Here is a 12,198-nt window from a genome sequence, read left to right on the forward strand (position 1 = left end):
TTTTTTGTCCTCAGAGGGAGTCGGGAGAAGTATTCTCTCTTAAAGTAGTCTCTGTAGCTGATTCCGTCTTAGCAATTGATAGTAATTCTACCTATTGTTTTGGATTCCTTTATAATACTTTGTGACATTTTTTCTCTCTATCTGGAAAACGGTGACACTTTTCTTCCAGATGTCGTAATGATATCACCTGTGTCAGTAAGTGGTTCTGTAGACTGGGGAAATTTAGGATAAATTCTTAACAATACGTGTTCCCTTAGAAGAATAGGTGATAATAGCCATTTCTGCAGATTCTCTTGAGTGAGATCACGGTAAGCTCCTCCATAGAACGGCATTAACGAGAGCATTTGAGCTAGAATGCTCTTTAAAGACTCAGGCTTTTTGTTTAAATTGTTGGATGTTTTCATTAATTATGATGCAGTCCTTCCCCAGGGTTCTAAGGAATAATTACAGAGGGAAATATACTAAGAACTAGATACCTTGATTTGTAATTACTCACCATGATTGAGAATGTATGTAATCACCTTTTGATAATGGAATCGTAACTGTCAGACTGTTAGTAAGATGCCCTTTTACACACAATACTGGGTTTTATGCTTAATTTTTCAAGGTTACATTATCCTGTAGGTAGGAGATTAAGTATTTTTTTGTGTGTAAGATACTCATGGACTGCATGGGAAGTAATCATTACGTGATGATCAAAACTAAGCCAGGGCAAGAAGCCCTTTTGGTTTGTGAGAAGAATTTAAAATGGTGAAGCATCATTTTATAGTGTAAGACTGCAGTAGAGAAATAATGTTTCAACTGTCCCATGTCTTTTGTAGTCCAGGTTCAAAGTTAGATTGCTTTAGATATCCAATGCCATCAGCCCATACTCCCGTCTACTGCCTCCGAACCCCTCTTTTCTAGTCATTTTCCCCGGACCCCAGGGCCCCATGCTTGGTAATCTTGCACTGTCACCTTGCTTCCTGGAGCTCTGGGCCCCGCAGGGACGGCACAGCCCGGCCTCGGCAGGTTCTCCTCTCATTATACGTTCTCTCAAATCTGGTGATTGAGCCTTAAACTCTGTCGGAACTCAGCCAGTTCCCTGAAAGACGTTTTCACCTTCAGCAGATTTTAGCCATAGCATTCAAAGGGATTGGTTAACTTTTCTTTGTAAACAGTTTTATTTAAAATGTATAAAATTTTTTTTTTAATGTATAAAATTTTTAAAAAATTATGTTTGAGTTATGAAGTGTGGAACTTCATAACTTTCAATACATTTGTTTTTCCATTTAAGAAATAAATTCAAGTAATACTTTCTAGGACACCGTTCTGTTGATTTTTATCAGGCATTAGATTGTTTATTCTGAGGGATTACAGTGTTTTGCGAACACCGCTGGGGTCAGAGTTGTAGTGTTACCTGATTCACCTCAGGGTCATTTAAAGTAAGCCTAAAGCCAGTGGGGTGATGATGTGTTGACGTTTCTAGGAAGAAGTATTAATATTGCACCCCCAGTAACAGGTGGATGCTCCCGGCTCTGACTCTATGCCTGCATCCCCGTCACCTTCAGGAAAAAGGCAGCCCTGGCCCACACACACCGTTCTGTGAGCACTTGTGCACCCCTCCTGCCCCTGGTACCCTACTGTGTCTGCGCTTCATTTGTTCTTACAGGAGTATCGGAAAGTAGGCTTAGGACTCCGTTTCTCATAGGAAGAGATTAAATGTACATGTGCGCGGAACAGTCTCAAATGGGAGCGAATCAGTGGCTGCCTGGAAACTGGGCTGGTCGCCCTTTAAATGCCACAGGCAAAGTGTTAGGTCTTTTTTAATTGAAATCTCGCTAGAATGTTATATGCTCCCAGGACGGTCACATGTGTGTTCTGTGTCTGTCACATTCAGCACGCGCTGAGCATGGTGTAGCTCCTTTATGACGTGGAGTCCGTGTGGCACTAACGTACCTTCCTTTCCCTCCACCCTCCGCAAGTGTGTGCCTGCGCGAAGTAGAGACATGCGTTGGGAAGTGCGTCTCCAGACCCTCCCCAAACCCAAATGTAAGAATTTGGGAGTGTTTGTATTTGGGGTTGCCTTTCTTACAAATCTCCTATCAAGAGTAGAATAGCATCCCATGTACACATGAAGACTACAGCACAGCTTTTCAAATTCCACCAAAGTAACGTCTCACTTTACGTATCACTTCAATCCTGGAAGTTACTGCCCAGCAAGGCTGTGCCAGGGGCTGGTGCTGGGCTCCTGGCCCTTGGGGGCTAAGGGGACAGCTGGGTCACGTGACATAGACAGCTTTCCTTTCAAGGGTCCAACAGCTGGTCCCACACAGTCAGCCCGTCTGTGTGAAATGTGCTGGTGTCGGGTCTGCTGCATTTTTCTTGCACTTTCTCGTTTGTGTGTTTATCAGAATTGTCACAGACGTACATATAATTTTATCCCGTGTCTTTACTTACACTGAATTATACCTGCTCTTCTCATGGCTGCAGAGCTTCGAGCTGACCTCTCTTCATGCTGCGCTCAGCATGGATGTGCTGCGCGTTTACAGGCCCTACCCTTCCTTGGGGCCTGGTGTTCCCTGTTGTAAATGGTGCTGTGTTAGCTGTCAGGCCTTTTCCGTGTTTTGCGTGGATTTGGAGGAAAGGTGGGCTGAGGGTCTGAGGCTGACGCAGGTGCTGGTTTGCTCCCTCCACTGCGGGGCAGCCCCTCCCCGTCCTCACTGTGCTCGGGGCCACCGCCTCCTTCGCTGGGCCCCGGCGCTCTCTTCTGTTCCCCGCTTGCCTTCTGTCACTTGCTCTCTCTCTGCCTCTCCCTGCTGCTTGGAGAGACTAGCCTTTCGCAGGCTTCACGGGGCAGAGGGCGAGTCCTTTCCCTCCCTGTGGTGTAGGGACGCTGCAGGCACCGGCCAGCTCCAGTGGCCAGGGCGGTCCAGAGTCCTCCGCTGTCAGCCACTCGCACCTTTGTGGCGGACGGGGCGGCTGCTCCTTGTGTGAAGTGCTTTTACTCCTGAAAACCAGTCTCTGAACTGCTTTTAAAAAGCACGTGAGTGCTATCCAAAAACCATAATTACGACTTCAGTAAATTGAAGCATGGGTCAGAATGTATTGCTAGCAAAGGAACTAGCGGGTGACAGAAGAGTGTGTGGTAAAGAAAGTATGAAGACGGAAGAGCTGTACAGTTGGGAAGAAAGGTGCTGCGTAAGCAGCCAGTTAAGGAAATACGCACACACACAGTTTTCATTTCAGAGTCACAAAAATGTGTCCACACTAGTCATTAAAATAGAAGTCTGTGACAGGATGGTATGAGGGGACAAGTGGGCCAGCAGAGGAAAAAGAAAACCCATCAGGAAGCAGATCTTGAGCCTCAGGGCCAGTGGGCCAGTTACCATGACAACGTGAGAGCCCCGCAGCAGATGTTGGAGGAGCGCCAGGCAGAGAGCTGTTCTGGTGTAATCGCCTCCACCTTCAGTGATTTTTCTCAAGCTGCGAACGAAGACACAGAATGCAGCTTTCCCATTTCTTAGTTTGGGGGACATTCACTTTCTTCTGACAGGGCTGATGTAAGGGGACTGGAAAAACCAGTCTTACGGCCTTGAAGTGATTACCTGATTATAGCCGGTGGGACTTGCCAGAAATGGCTTCGTAGTGGATTAATTGAGACACGTTTTATTTCCTGCTCGGTAAAAAAAAGTCTGGAGAACAGGCATCAGGGCTGGTGCGGCATCTCTGACAGCGCTGGCCTCACCAACAAGCCAGTGGAGGAAGGTCCTGTGTCGTGGGGAGAGGGGAGGATGGGTGGGACAGCCGCCTGCAGCAGAGAAAACAACAGTTTACGCTCTTGTTTTTCTCTCAGATTTAGAGAAATAGCGGGATCCTTAGAAGCAGCACTTACAGATGTCCTGGAAGACGCACCAGGTAACTTCCTCAAAGTGACAAATGACAGGCTGTCACTGAGTTAAGTAGGCTCACCAAGTCATCTTGGGGATCTCAGTACCCTGGGGGCACTTTCACCTTTTCCTATCTTCCAATAAGTTAGACCCAAAGATGTACTTTAACTTCTTTTTTTAAAAAGGGTTTATAGGGCTTCCTTGGTGGCGCAGTGGTTGAGAGTCCGCCTGCCGATGCAGGGGACACGGGTTCGTGCCCCGTGAGCCATGGCCACTGAGCCTGCGCTTCCGGAGCCTGTGCTCCGCAACGGGATAGGCCACGGCAGTGAGAGGCCCGCGTACCGCAAAGAAAAAAAAAAAGGTTTATAGAGCTTCTTGCTGTACAGAGATGATAAAAACGCTGCTTTAAGAACACAGGAAGGAGACCTCATTTTCATTCCTCAATATAACATGTCAAGGGGATATAACTGCTGCTGTGCTTAAGGGAGCAGCCCTTTTTGTAGCCAAGTGGCCACGCTCCGCTTCTCTCCGAAGCTGAGGTGAAGGACCAGGGTGGCCTTCCCTCTGGGGCGGGGGGGGGGGGGGGGTGGCTCACAGCGGGGGCTCCTTGCCCCGGGCCTCCAGAGCCCTTGGGCCAGTCCTGGGACAGTGCGCAGGTGACCAGGGTTAGGATACACTTTGCAGACACGTTTGCATCATTTGCATCCCTACAGCCTCGTTCACCTGTGTCACGTTGTAGCCATGCCCGGTGGCCACTCACCTAGTAGGTGGCTGTTCCTATAGCCACAAGGGTCTTGGGGCAGCTCCACTCCACTTTCTGCTCCCTTTCGTGCAGCCAAGTTCCATCTAAACTGCACTCTTTTAGCCTCAAAGTTAGTTTCCAGCTGTTTTTGCCAAAAATGGCCATATGTAATCGACATCCTGTGTTGAAATAGCATATTCAGGAGGGAAGGAGAAGACAGGACAAATTCAGAACCGAAGATGAAACCCTTGCCAGTGACTGCCTCTCCAGCTTGTGTTTGTTGATTTGGTATGAAGTGCCTGCCGACTGACGATTTCTGAATGCCGTTCACGTTTAATGCTTATCAGATGCCTGGGAGGGGGAGCCATGTAAAATTAGAACCACCTCCCTAAAGCTTTGCTGACAACATAGGGTTCTTGAGAAGGCCGCTGCCTTCACTCTTGGGGTGTACGTTGAAGATTTTAGCCGTTAGCCCTTCAGCTGAGATTCCTTAACTGTATGTTTTTTGTCTAGCTGGAAGTTCGTATTGCCTCTTGGCTTCTCACAGGACGTGGAGCAGCCTGCAGAGGTGTTGGTCTGACCAGATGTTCTTGCCGTTGCTGGTGCATCGTCTGTGGAGACTCACTCTGCAGATTCTCGCGCGGTACTCCGTGTTTGTCAAGGAGGTGAGGGCTGGCGGGTGGCTCATCCCTAATCGAGGCCGAAACGAATTAAAGATGGGTGAAGCTGAACGTGCTGGGAGTCTTAAAGGCCGTGTTGTCATGAGAGGTTGATGCGGGGACTGCAGGCCAGCTTCTCAGTTGCTACCCAATTCCGCTTCTGGGTTTCCTTTTCACTCGTGCGTGTGGCCTCGAGGGGCGTCTGCTGTCACGTGGTCAGTGCTTTGTCGTTTGGAAAAGCCCACACTGGCCACCTCGTTTTTCCCTTCTGAAAACCAGGATCTTTGCCTCCAGACTAAAACAGAAATGCTCATTCAAATGAAAATGATTTTTAAAATGCGTACTTTAGTACCTAGTCTTTGGAAGTGTAAAAACTCCAAGTGGTTGAGATTAAAAGGTAGTAAAATTAATTAACCTTCCCTCCATTTCAGAAGTAGTAGTTGGATGCATTAAGCGTCCGCACACCTCTGATGGTTTATTAGATATTGTGCGTAAAGCCACGGGAGTACTCGTGTGGTCCGCTGCTGAGCCCCCAGCCCTGCCAGGCCCTGCGCCCATGTCTCAGAAATGCCTGCTGCACGGACAGCTCAGTGACAGACGCACCCCCCGGCCACAGCAAGGTGATGAGTATAAAAGATGTGAGCGGAAGCTTAGGGAAGACGACACGAGGAAGGCCTCATCCATGGAGGGGAAAGCACTCTGCCAGCTGGAGCAGAGGGCCTCAGTGGAAAGAGCGCAGGCTTGAGACAGCGTCAGACCTTGGCTCTGCCGCTCCTTATCTAATTTCGTGGTCTTAGGGAAATTGAGTCTCAGATTCTTCATCTGTAAAGGAGGAAAACAGCTTCTATCTGTGCTTGTCGTGAGGAGTAGAGAGAGGTTTGACCAGCAAACTGATAACCAAGGGGCCTGGCAGACAGGGGTGCTCCACGGCAGTTCCTTTCCTCCTCCGCCTTTGCCTCTCTCTGCTCAGAGGGGTCTCAGGAGGCCACCGTGCTCCATGAAACTGTTCACGAAGACCGTGCAGCTCCTGGGCACGGTCGGGTTGGTACACTTCTGTTAGGCCTGGGCCTGCTACGCCACGCCCAAGCAAGATGCTAGCCAGCAGTTCTTCTCACATCCAGAATATTCCATTCTTTTCTCGATCCCAGTGCACGTCTCGTAGGTTTTTTCCCTTGTAGCAAAAATCCATTATGCAAAGAACACTTGTGTCGCTTGTGTTATTTGAAGCATAATTAAGGTTTAGATTTTGATTTTTTTACCCTTACGATGATGATAAATTTATTAAGCAGATACCGTAAATTATTTACCTTAAGCAGTTAATTAATTTTTTAAAACCTATGATGTTCCAGATCTTAATTTTCCTTTAGTTGAGGGGCCTGTTGTTTCATTTCTGCCTGTTACTTAAGGAGGGGAAATGCACATGGGGTTGCAGTTTGTCCTGTTTCTCTGTTTTCCACACCTGCCTGGGGAGAGGGTTGTGGTGTTTTGTCATGAGTGAACTTTCACTGAATCCTTTGTAGACAGCTGACATTTTATGGTGAGTCATTGACCTGTATAAATGCTCATGTATCTTGCTGGTGGAAACACATTTAATCGTTGAAACCCTTTTGTTCAGCTTTTACTCAGGCCCATCTCTAATGAAAGTGCCAAGGATATTAAAAAGCCTTCGGTAACTGGCAGCAAAGATCCTTCCGTCGCCCAAGGAAATTGCGAAGACCGAGGAAGCGGCCCTTCCGAGACGAAGCCCGTCGTCCCCATCTCCAGCACTCAGCTTGTTTACGTGGTCGCAGACCTGGACAGGCTTCAGGAGCAGGTGAGCCTGCATCCTGGAGGAGTTCGAAGTACCGGCTTCAGTGTTTGCAACGGCTGGCCTCACGGGGCTTAGAACTGTGGGCCCAGGGCACCCTGAGAGCACGTCCGTTCACCTCGCTTCTGGGTGTTGCTCCCGTTTCCCTGCCCGGCGTGCTCGCTCCCCCGTGCTTGCCAGTCCCGCCTAGGATGTGCTAGCCCGGAGCCTCGGCTTCCCTTCCAGCAGTGACGCCACGGTCTAGCAGCACGCCAGGCACCGCCGTTTTTTGCATTAGCTCCGCTTACTCTGTGCAGGCATGACCTTTAGTGGTTGGATTTTAATCGTTTCTAATTCACTTACCCAGTATTTCAGGGTAATATGTAATCTTCAGTTATACTTTGAAAGTGTTGACCTATTAACACTTCTTCCTGTTTTCTCCAAATAGATTCCATGTTCTTGCTTTTACCATTAACAGAACTTTGTGGGATGAATGTGTTTAAGTGCTGTGATATGTAATTCTGCTTTTCTCAAGTTTGAATATTTTGTGGTGCTTGGACAGATATTGTATGTTTGGAGCAAAAAGGTGGTCTTTACCACGCGTTTTTTTGGTACTGGGGAGAGCTGCAGAATAGAAAAGGATTTCGCATGTTTTCTGGGTCTGTTAATAGCCGTGAAAATGCTGTTTTCCATGCTGTTGGATTCTTTCATAGTGAAAGCATTAATTAGGAATTTTGTTTTCTTCTGATGAAAACCACTGGAAGTTCTGAGTTTAGTTTTATCGTTCATTAGTAATATTCTAGAGTTCGTAGATGCATAAAGAATTGACTCTTCCTTTGATTTATAAAAAGTAACTGAATATATAAAGTGCATATTTATTTCAGCTTCCAGAGCTCTTGGAAACAATCAGGCCAAAACTTGAAGTGATTGGCTTTAAGAATTTTTCTTCTATCTCAGGTAAAAATGAATCTTTAGATTCAGCAAATCTTTGAATAAGAAATAATTTACAATAGAATTTTAGAGACTGTAGGATAAATTTTAACTAACCATTTTCTTCTCTAGTTGTAAGTCCTTGGTGGCTTCTGTATTCTGTTCTGTGTTTATAACTTCCTTGAATGAGATATTTTGTTTAATTCTAATAATTTGATTTGATTTGGTTTGTTGTAGTATGCTCTCTAAATATGTTGACGGTATTTCAAATAGAATTCACCCCTGGGCCTGGATAGTGTGATTAAACACATGCTTCTGTGTGTGCAGCAGCCCTGGAGGACTCCCGGCTATCTCTGTCTGCCTGTGTGCCTGCCTTGAGTGACAGAGTCACCCAGGACTTGAGTGAGTCTTGCTTCAGTCACCTGAAAAGTGCCCTGGAGGTTCCCAGGCTGTACCGAAGAACCAACAAGGTCAGTGCCCTCGCTGAAAAGGGTTTCGAGGTTGGGAAATATATATCAGGAAGGCCAGAGAGGGAGGAAGTGGTTAGGCGAGGGACAGAAATAGGTTCTCGGGGGGAGAATCCGTCTCATGGAGAGAAACCCTATTCGTGAGAAGGGGGCTCCTCAGTAGATGTGGCACAGACACAACTTAGGTAGTTGGACTTGCACAGCACGGACTTCTGGCCTTAAGGAAAAATCGTATTTTCAAAGAAAGCATTTTAATAAAATACTTTTAAGTCTTACCCTTCTTTTGGTCTTCATATCTTATACTTGAAAAGATTTGAATTTACCTTATTTCTTTTATATTGTCATTGGAAGTACCTGCTTTCTCCTGTCTTTTACTGGGTAAGGTATAAAAAAAAGCTGCATTAAATAAAGGCATTTATAAGGTGAAAAATTAAGCTCACACTGGTGTTCAAAGTCGAGTTCTGTGTCCTCACTTTGTAGAATGGGGATTTGGGCGGATTTGTTTTTACCAGCGTTTTAATTTTCCCTCTTGAACTCCCATTTTCATGCATTTATTTATGCTCATTTCATTTTTGTCAGTTCTCACTTATTTTCCCTCTAGATTTTCTTTTCTCCCAGTTGGATAGTTGGATTTTAGGCCATTTACAACTGAAATTATTCTCAGGAACTGTGAGAATCTCCTGCAGCATTGTGCTCCTTTGGAATATCCCGGAGTTCCTACAGACACGCCTGGGCGGGGCCGCGTCTTTGTTGTGCGCCGAGCCTGCGGCCTGGTCTGCTGCTGTCTGGTCTGCTGCTATCGGGGTTACTCATCCTGCCCTGCCCGTGTTCTGGGTGCAGCGAGCGGCTGGGCTGAGTGCTGAGCTGAGACCCAGCTCACCTCCGCTGGGGCTGTTCTCCTTTTCCTTTTAAAATCTGGGACACTCCAGCGGAATTCCCGTTTCTAGCAAGAGTACCTTATCTCCCGATTTTCTGGTCTGAAGTGGGAGAGACCTATTTTATTTTGCCAAATTCATTACTTTTCCTTTAGGAATCTAGCAACTTTCCCCTTTCTCTTCAAAGGGGTGTTACATTTACCGAGCGCTTGCATCGTAGGTCAGACACCGTGCTAAAGACTTTATACCCTCATTAGTCCTACAGGGTGAGTGCCCGTGTCCTTACTCAAGGATGAAGAAACCAAAACTAAGAAAAGTCAGACACCCTAGATCCTAACCTCTCACATGGTGGTCTGTTGGCCAGCAGCGGATGGTCGCTGGTGGGAGCTTGTTAGAAATGTGCCATCTCAAAATTTGGCCCCGTTCCCCTCCCTGCAACACACACACCGAATCAGACCCGGAATTAACGGGGTGGCCAGGTGATCTGTGTGGACAGCAGGTTAGGGAACCTGAGTCCAGTCGCTCCGGGCATCGTACTCCCCGGCTGTCTCTCCACGGCTCCCTCTTGGTCTCCAGGGGTCATTCTGTGGACAACGCTTGTATGTGTCTCAAAACTGGTACCTGCGTAATGCCCTTTTGAACGTGAGGTTTGGGTAACTTACTCTCTTCTTTTTTTTTTTTCTGTTCATCTTTAACCCCTACCAACGTTATTCCAGGAGGTGCCAACGACAGCCTCCTCTTATGTGGACAGTGCTCTGAAGCCGTTGTACCAGCTTCAGAGCGGGCACAAGGATAAGCTCAAACAAGCCATAATTCAGCAGTGGTTAGAAGGCGCTCTCTCTGAGAGCACACATAAGTAAGTAACTTAAAAGAGGACTATTCTGGACTTGCTTAGAAAAGCCCTAAGTCAGACATCACTGGGACCATCACAGGCTGCTTGTAGATAAGGTAGTAAGAACATCCATTGGCCTCATCGCTGGACAAGGCAGGGTGCGGGCACTCAGTCCCTCCCCGACTGTGCTCGCTCCACCCCACCCAAGGCTCTGCCTGGCCTCTCCCAGCTCACACACCTTTCGGGGCCCAGGCACATTGCACAGTCCCCCTGGCACACTGCCTTGGACTGTCCTTAACGTCGCTTCATGCAGGAATGTTCTGCGAGTCCGGGCACGCTTTCTCCTTTCAGGTCCTTTCTCTTCAGCTCTGTCAGTCCATGATGGCTCCAGTCATGCCACATAATCAGCAGACTTGCGCTGGGGCGACCCGTGTAATCAAGGAAGCGGAAACACTCATTGTGCAGTAAAATTACAACTGTTGAAGGATGGGTGTCAAAATCCTAAAACTAATGAGAACAGGGGACGTGTTCAGTATCACTGTGGTCGAGCATCTCTTCATTTCCGATTCCCCCTACTTTTCCCCAAATCCAGTACAGAGTTATGTCAGAAAGTATATTATTTGATTTTATTGTTGGATTTTGTTTAATTATTAATTTTGCAGTACTATTTTGTTTCTTTCGACCAGTTATGAGTTAAGCAGCATGTGTGAGTTAACTTAGAACATAACAGTGAGTTATAATACTCTTTCTGTGGGGAAATGTATTCCAAATGCCAAATAACCAGCTTGTAAACAAAATTTTGAAATATAACTCATTTATAATTTGGAAATTATATTGAAGATATTTAAAGGCAATTAGTTTTATTTAAAAGTTCTGAAATACTTTTTAAAAGATGAGCTGTTCCTAGAACTGATGGTAAATGAGTTTGTTCCTTGCATTTGGGGAACGAGCTGCAGCTGTTCACCCTTGATATGAGAAAGACAGTTTGGCCTGTGATTCTCGCTTAGTGTTCAGGACTGAAATTTTAGACAGAATTCATGTACATAGTTGTTATGTTCCGAGAGGATGCAGTGCTAGACAGTCAAGACCCTGTTTTTCTTCCAGTCTTGAGAAACAGTATTTACCATGGCTGGTTGTTTTTTTTTTTTTTTTTTTACTGGAATTGAATTTTTATCTTAAAAATCCCTGTTTTGGTCCACAAAGCTCGCGGGCGTGTTTGGTGTTGTGTCTCTTTCACCAGTCTGTGTGTCTCGTGCTCAAGGTACTATGAGACCGTGTCGGACGTCCTGAACTCCGTGAGGAAGATGGAGGAGAGCCTGAAGAGGCTGAAACAAGCCAGGAGGACCGCTCCCGCCACCCCCGCCGGGCCCAGTGGCGGCGGCATGAGTGACGACGACAAGATCAGGCTGCAGTTGGCCTTGGACGTCGCGTATTTAGGAGAGCAGGTGACCCGAGCGCCGCCGTCCTTCCAGGGGGCCTGACTCCACATTCCGAGGGCCCGGCAGCCAGCCGGTGGTGCGCCTGAGCCCAGAGATGCTGGGAGGAACCGGGAGTCCATTCCCGGTGCTGGAAAAGAGGGCCAGGGCCCCAGACGCTTGAAGGAGGAGGATGGGCCCCTAGGGAACATGAGAAAGAAAAGACAGACTTTTTGAGGTCCAGGGAATTGACATCCTCTTGGCTCGCTGGCATTCATGTTCCCGAAGCCACTGGGGCTGTACCCATGGGCAGAGATGGTGTCCTTTTGGTCCACTGCCTGGAACGTGTCTGATACGTCCCGGGTGCCAGATGAGGGTCTTTTGAGATATTTGTTAGTTTGACTTTAGGATAACTAGAGAAGAGTTAGGCCGTTGACTTCTCAGTGCGGTGCTTGAAAAATATCTCAGCACAGCTTCTTTGCTTCCCTGCCTGCGTTTTGTAGGTTTTCTATAAAACACAGATTTTGGTGTCACAGCGTGTGGACATTCGCGTACGTACCGTCACGTAGGGGCAGGTGTGGATTCCGCGCACGGCCTTGCGTCCTCACAGACTGTCAGAGCTT

The 12,198-nt window shown here is 47.3% G+C and overlaps 1 protein-coding gene across 2 annotated transcripts in view; it reads left to right on the forward strand.

Annotated features, from left to right (window-relative positions):
- The window catches only part of COG2 (component of oligomeric golgi complex 2), a 41,591-nt gene that overhangs the window by 27,752 nt on the left and 1,641 nt on the right, over positions 1-12,198 (forward strand). Inside the window, exons 11-17 of one of the 2 annotated variants that reach the window (XM_029244920.1) lie at positions 3,836-3,897; positions 5,125-5,276; positions 6,886-7,083; positions 7,941-8,013; positions 8,317-8,456; positions 10,045-10,184; positions 11,422-11,605. In XM_029244920.1, coding sequence (XP_029100753.1) covers positions 3,836-3,897; positions 5,125-5,276; positions 6,886-7,083; positions 7,941-8,013; positions 8,317-8,456; positions 10,045-10,184; positions 11,422-11,605 — 949 coding nt within the window. Of the gene's footprint in view, positions 1-3,835; positions 3,898-5,124; positions 5,277-6,885; positions 7,084-7,940; positions 8,014-8,313; positions 8,457-10,044; positions 10,185-11,421; positions 11,606-12,198 lie in introns of both variants that reach the window. The other variant, XM_029244919.1, reaches the window with a different exon arrangement.

Source organism: Monodon monoceros, unplaced genomic scaffold (assembly GCF_005190385.1).
Source record: "Monodon monoceros isolate NGI ecotype Baffin Bay Population unplaced genomic scaffold, NGI_Narwhal_1 Super_Scaffold_4, whole genome shotgun sequence".
NCBI classification, from domain to species: Eukaryota; Metazoa; Chordata; class Mammalia; order Artiodactyla; family Monodontidae; genus Monodon; species Monodon monoceros.